Source organism: Setaria italica, chromosome VIII (assembly GCF_000263155.2).
Source record: "Setaria italica strain Yugu1 chromosome VIII, Setaria_italica_v2.0, whole genome shotgun sequence".
Lineage (NCBI taxonomy): Eukaryota > Viridiplantae > Streptophyta > Magnoliopsida > Poales > Poaceae > Setaria > Setaria italica.
In genome coordinates this window covers 17692879-17699704 of record NC_028457.1, presented here as the reverse complement: position 1 = coordinate 17699704, position 6826 = coordinate 17692879, and the positions used below count along the sequence as shown (strand labels likewise).

At 49.9% G+C, this 6826-nt stretch overlaps 1 protein-coding gene across 1 annotated transcript; it reads right to left on the bottom strand.

Moving 5' to 3' along the window:
* Nucleotides 1-1165: 1165 nt before the first annotated feature.
* LOC105914946 lies at nt 1166-2078 on the bottom strand. The gene is made up of 3 exons (XM_012848175.1): nt 1949-2078; nt 1531-1786; nt 1166-1433 (listed from the first exon to the last, which is right to left on the bottom strand). Exons 1-3 carry the CDS (start codon nt 2076-2078, stop codon nt 1166-1168), a joined length of 654 nt encoding a protein of 217 aa, XP_012703629.1.
* Nucleotides 2079-6826: the final 4748 nt, after the last annotated feature.

Below are 6826 nucleotides of genomic sequence, written 5' to 3'. Positions count from 1 at the left end.
ACCGGTGGGTACCGGGTCTTGGAATCTGAGAGTACTTCACTGACGAAATAAATTGGCCTCTGTACTTTGTATACATGGCCTTGTTCAGATCTCTCGACTACTATTGGCATGCTTACGACATGAGTAGTTGCAGCGATGTATAGTAGCAAGTCTTCATTAGGAGTGGGTGCCGTGAGAATTGGTGGCTTTGACAAGAAATCCTTCAATTGCAGCAGGGCTTTGTCTACCTCCTCTATCCACTGAAACTTATATTGCCGCTTGAGTAGTTTGAAGAAGGGAAGGCCCCATTCTCCAAGCCTTGACATAAATATGTTGAGGGCCACCATGCACCTAGTCAACTTCTAAACATCCTTGATACCACATGTAGCTTGCATGTCGATGATGGCAGATATCTTCTGAGGGCTTGCTTCAATGCATCTATGGATAATGATGAACCCGAGTAGTTTTCTAGATGGTACACCAAAGACGCACTTTGTTGGGTTGAGCTTCCACCGGAAAGTCCGCAGACTAGTGAAGGTTTCTTCCAAGTCAACGATGAGGTCATCTGGATTTCTGGTTTTGACTACCACGTCATCCACGTATGCCTCAACATTGCGGTGTAGCTGTTTCTCAAACACATCTGGATTGCACATTGGTAGGTGGCGCCTACGTTCTTCAACCCGAAGGACATCGTCGTGTAGCAGAAAGTTCCGTAAGGGGTGATAAACGCGGTCTTGGCCTGATCTTCTTTCTTGAGAGCTATCTGGTGATACCCTGAGTAGCAATCTAGGAAACAGAGTAGTGCGCATCCAGCTGTGGAGTCGATGACTTGGTCGATCCTTGGGAGCCCGAAAGGGTCCTTTGGACAATGCTTGTTGAGATCTGTGTAGTCAGCGCACATTCTCTACTCGTTGTTGTTCTTTGTCTGAACCAAGACGGGATTGGCGAGCCACTCAGGATGGAAGACTTCTTTTATGAATCCTGCCGCTAGTAGTTTGGTCAACTCTTTCTTGATGGCTTCCCTTCTGTCCTAGGCGAATTGTCGTAGTTGTTGTCTCTTTGGAGTAGCTTTGGGACCTACATTAAGTGAGTGCTCAATCAGCTCCTAGGGCACACCTAGCATGTCTGCCGGTTTCCATGCGAAAATGTCCCAGTTAGCCCGAAGGAAGCTGATGAGCGTACTTTCCTATTTAGCATCTAGCCCTGTGTTAATCAAGGCTGTCTTGGAGGTGTCACCGGTCTCGAGGTCGATGGCTTTGAAGTCCACGCCGCTCGCCAGCTTGACCTTGGTAGCTCTCGACTTGTTCTCTGGAATTTCGAGTTCTGTTGGGGAGAGCTTCTTTGAAGCGATGAAGACTTGTTGCATTGAAGTAGGCACTTGAGACATGGCCAATTCGACGGCCTCGGTGTCGCACTCGTACGATCTCTTCAAGTCTCCGTGGAGGGAGAGGACTCTGAAGTCCCAACATCTTTAGTACTAAGTACACATAATGTAGGATGGCCATGAACTTGGCCAATGCTGGTCTTCCGAGGATGGCATGATAAGAAGACTCAAAATCCGCCACCTCGAACTGGATGTACTCAGTCCGGTAGTTCTCCTTGGTCCCGAAGATAACTAGCAGGACTACCTGTCCAAGAGGTATAGCCGTGTTGCCTGGGACGATTCCATAGAAGGGAGAGCTCGTTGGGGTGAGCATCTCCGTGATGTTGAAGCCCATCTTCTTCAAAGTCTTGGCGAACAGGCTGTTGAGACCACTGCCGCCAACGATGAGTACCTTGGTAAGTCTGGAGCCAGCAACAACTGGGTCTAGGATGAGAGGGAATCATCCTGGTTCTAAGAAATTAGTCCACTAATCCTTCTTGGAGAAGCTAATTGGTACCTCAGACCACTTTAAAGGTGTTGGAATAGCATGCTCAATGGACATGATTTCCCGTAGTACTAGCTTTTGAGACCGCTTGGAGGCGTTACCTGGGATTCCACCAAAGATGACATTGATAGTCTTGGATGGGGTTTGGATCTTGCCCTCACCATCTTTGCCTTCGTCTACCTTGGCTTTTCCCTTGTCTTTGGTACTCAAGGGTTCTAGCAACTCCTTCATTACTTTGCGCAGGCAGTAGCAGTCTATCACTGCGTGTTTGTGATAAGGGTGCCACGGGCATTGTTTCTTCAGAAGCTCGCTGAAAGTAGGCCTATCTTCATGTTTGCTGGACCCTTTCTTGGCCAATGGTGACGTTGTTGCGACAGTGTTGTCTGGCTTGCGCTTGCAGTTTTGACCTCTCGAGTAGTTATTTCGATGGTCACCGTTACGGTTCTTGTCGTGGTCCTAGCCGTTGCCTTGATTGTTGTTGTGTTGGCCTTGATTGGATTTGACTCAAACCTTTCGATCTCTTTATCTTCTTTGTCTGCCCAAGATTGTGCCATGCTTTTGAGCAACTTGACGTCCTGAGGACATCACCTGCTGAAGTCTTGGAACATACGGCGATCGTAGAGACCATTTTGAAAACAGTCAATTACGTCTTCTTCTAAGATGTCTACAATAGTGGCCTTCTTGTCAAAGAAATGATGCAGGTAGCTTCGCAGAGTCTCATCCCACCACTGCTTCTGTTGCCCAGGCGTTGCATTGCTCCCGTGTAATTGTTGATTGATGCCTTCTTCAGGTCTTGCCAAGAGTTGATCGAATTTGGCTTCAATGACTCGACCCAAGTTAGTGGAGCAATTTCCATGCATATGGGAAAATATATGACTTTTGTGTCATCGGTGCCCCCTGCAACTTGAACTGACAATGAGTAGCATCACCAGCCATTGGACTGGGTCTTGCTTGCCATCATACTTGGAGATACCCAGAGGTTTGAATTTCTCGAGTAGGATAGTCTTTCTGACCCTACTGTAAAGGTGGGGAAGCTGTCATTATCGTCACCCCTATAATCGTCTTCGAGTTCGCGTTCACAATGCCTTCTTTTGATGATGTTTCTAGCATCATGATTATTGTTTATCTTCTATCGGAGATCCTCAACATCATGTGTAGGTTCGGGATCAGCTCTGCGGTGTCGCAGGCCTCCCACAAAAGTTGTCCGACAACCCTTCAGTATATCTATGTTCTGTCTTGGGTCTTCAATTGCACCTCGGTTGTGTTTGGTATCCTCATGTGGTCGAGCTGAGGGTCCTGCATGGTCTATGTGGCTACTGGCATGCTGACTTCGCACCGTCGGGGTATGTGATATTGAAGGAATAGAGTTCTGCCTATCGAGTAGTTCGTAGGCATGTTCTGCTAATTGTGACAATACTGTGATGTACTTGTCTTGTGGCATGGCATGAGTGATGAGGTCAATGGAGGTGATAGTTGCGAGGGGCGTCTGGTGCTGCCGCGTTTGCACTACCTCAAAAGCTTTGTCTAGGTTCGTGATCAGGAGCTATTTTGTCAATTGTCGGTGACGATCTGCTCTCGATGCATTCCTTGCTCACCATCGGGTTCTCTGCCCTTCGGTTTCCTCCCCGACGACGTTGGCAGAGAGTTCATCCTGAGAGACATCATCTAGGTGACGCTCCTGATGAGGATTTCACTCTAGTTGTCGTTGATCACCGTCCTCCCATCACCTGCTGTGATAAGAGCAAAGAGTTCTCTGTCTAGAGAATAGCTATCAGAGCTCAAGGTGATGACTTCTGTAGAGCCATCATCTTCACGGAGAGGAAACAAGGGTGTTCCCTCCTTGTACAGGAGAACGTCGAGGTGGGCGATGAGGTGTGATTCGTTGTCCTAGGTGAAGGGACTACCCCTGGACATGCCCAAAGAGACTGCAAAGGGAAGGAGCATCTGGGCACCCATTACGAGAAATCTTCGGGCATCATGAAGTATAGCCGAAGCTACCCCTAGCGAAGAGCAAAATCCTCAAGCCAACCAGAGCTATAACTTGAGCCATGAGGACTCCAGATGCAAAAGCAGTCCTATTTATAGCCGGGCGGCCGGCTACCGTCCAGGAGCATTACTGTACGCGCCATTGACTGCGCAATAAAGGTACCTAGGTATGAGGTGACGGTACGATATCCATGTGAAGCATATCCTTATTGTCAGGAATATCGTACCCGACGATGTAGGCAACGACAAGACTAGGCAGCACCCGCGCACTCTGTCTCCCTCTCTCAAACTTGTAAGGCCGTCCCCTTGGACTCTAAAAGGGGACGGGCCCTTTCTCTCCTGGATAGAGACAAAGCACATTAGAAACCCTCAGACTCTCTCCAGCACATACGGCACGATTCAAGCCCCTGTCACTCTCTTCCACTCAAACTAGAGCATGACCGGGTCTCGGACACCCCCTTCTCATTCCTCACTCGTTTGTACCCCCACTGCAAACTTTGAGCACCTAGGCTCAGGAATACATTCGACCTACCGACCCCAAACTGGACGTAGGGCCCGTTGCCCAAAGCAGTATAAATCCTGTGTCATTGTATGCTAGGCCATATCCGATCTAACGTACAACAAAACTACTTGTATTTACTAGTTGGTCAGGTTCCACACCAACAGTTGGAACTGTCCGTGGGGAGCATGATGTGCATTCGCGTCTTCGGACAACGGATGGCCCACCTTCGCGCCACTTTCGGCATGGTGAGCTTGAGAGATACGATTCGCTTCGGCTTGCTGGAGTTTCCCGCGCCCCCGCTTGGGGGAATGTGGCTTCCACCCGTCTTCGCGCTGTCCCAAACCTTCCGCTTCAGGAGTCTGGACTTCATTGTCGACCAACTCGGCGTACTCCGCCTTTGCGAGGAGGCGGTCACCTCGGCGCCCCTAGGTGAAGGAGGGTCCTCCACGGGCCTCGAGCCACTCGATGACCTCAACATCGAGGCGCTCGCGCTTCACCTTGAGTCTGTGTTGGGCTTGAACCTCATGGTGAGTGACGTGGACATTGTCCTGTACTCACTGTTCAACACCTTCCACCAGCTCTTTGGAACGACCCCGCTGTCTCCGCCGCACTTGCCACACGACCAGTTCCCCTACGGCCTCGCGTCCCTGACAGACACGTACGCGCAGGGGCTCTAGAGGGCCATGACGCTGCCCCCTCTCACGTTCGAGTTTGTGGGGATGGCGGGCTACAACCCCGCCTCCTTCCACAACCTCTACAACGAAGAGGTCTAAAGCGACGGTATCGGCATCGGTGACCTTATGGCACCTAGCCATCCTCTATCTCAGGAGTGTGCCATGTTGGACACCCCGGGATAGCCACTGGAGGTGGTAGAGTCCCAGCAGACTCACAACCCCCCCCCCCCCCCCCGGATCCACATGCGGAGGTCCTGGCGCGTGCACAGGAGCACGGTGACGAGCTGCGACAGCGGCGACAGAGCCGCCAGCCACCTACACTGGCGTACCCCGCACAACGCTCTTAGCCGCATGCCCGCAACCTGGCAAGCGGCGCTCAAGGCCATGCCCACCAGGTTTAGCGCAACATCCTGCCCGGAGGAGATGATCCCCCATAGTTTGCCCAGGCCGGCCAGAACATCGCTGCCGCGGTAATGCTACTACGCAGCCTCCTTGAGCCTGCCGACCCCCAAGAGCAGGTGATCCACCAGAACCTCTGGGCACTTGTGGAGACCGCCGTTGTCCAGCAGGCGGAGAGCTCCACATCATGACAGTGGCACGCGGCCTCTTGCCCGACCGGGGCACTCGGCCGCACCAGTCGAATCGTTCCGTTCGACCACCGCAGCAGCTGCCTCGAGCAACGCAGGGTGCTGCGGTCGCGCCGTAGCCTGACCCAGCACCTGCTCCACGGTGTCCGCACGTCCAGGAGTGACTTGGGCCAAACCGTGGCTCACAGCATCATCAACACTCGACGCCAGGCTCAGCACGACACCAATGTCCACCGAATGGCGGTGAGCGCAGGCGGCGCAGGTCCCAGCCAGCCCATCAAGGAGTATGAGGAGACGCAGCCCAAAGTGTGGTTGTAACAACTCTGCCTTAGTTAGGTGAAATTAAACTTAAACAAGTCATTAGTCACTAAGTAAAAGAGGTGAAATGTCCATTTTGCCCCTAAAAAGCTCTTTTTGGAGTTAAACATAAAACTTGAGTTTTTATATAGAAACTTAAAATTTTACCCAAATAAGAGTTGTAAAACTTTTAATTTAAAACAACTTTTGTTAATAACACTTTGGCTAATTACGAGTGGGAGAAGGTCAAAAACAAGAATCAAACCAGCAGTATATTAAAACCCTGCAAATGACCTAAGTCCTGGAATTCAGGTTTTTCTTCAACTTTGCAACCTGTTATCTCACAATTCTATATCTAACCTCAGGTCAGACCTTTAATAGAAGTTGTAGTCCTTTGAGTGTGTTCTAACTTTGTTACACTGACCTAGGTCCAAATCGTAACCGAACCTGCTCAAAAACTTGGTCAAAGTCGTGTAAAACAGTCAACTCAGCCTTTTGGCATTCCATTGCTAAGTGTGGAAAACATCCAGAGCGTGCATCTTGGTGAGCCTGTTCCTCCAAAAATCTGAACTAAACTCAAGAAAAGTCCATAATAGAAGTTGGAGTCCTAAGACCAAAGAACAATTCCTTCATTAGCACCTTGGTCTGATTCAACTTAGAAGCTATCCAAAATTTGCGGTGAAGGTAGCCAAATCCCTGAGATTCCACCAAATCGACTGAAATATGCTAAGTCCAGAATTTCTAGTTTTTAGCAAACTTTGGCTCGAGTTATCTCCAAATCTGTTCAAAATCTGGACAAATACCTTTGGTAAAGTTTGAACTCCGACCATAGGACTACAAGTTTGGTAAAAGGATATTCGAATGTTTGGTTTGAAAATTTTGAGTAAGAGGCCCCCAAAGTCGATCACGCTCCTGGCTTGCCTTGCCTCGACG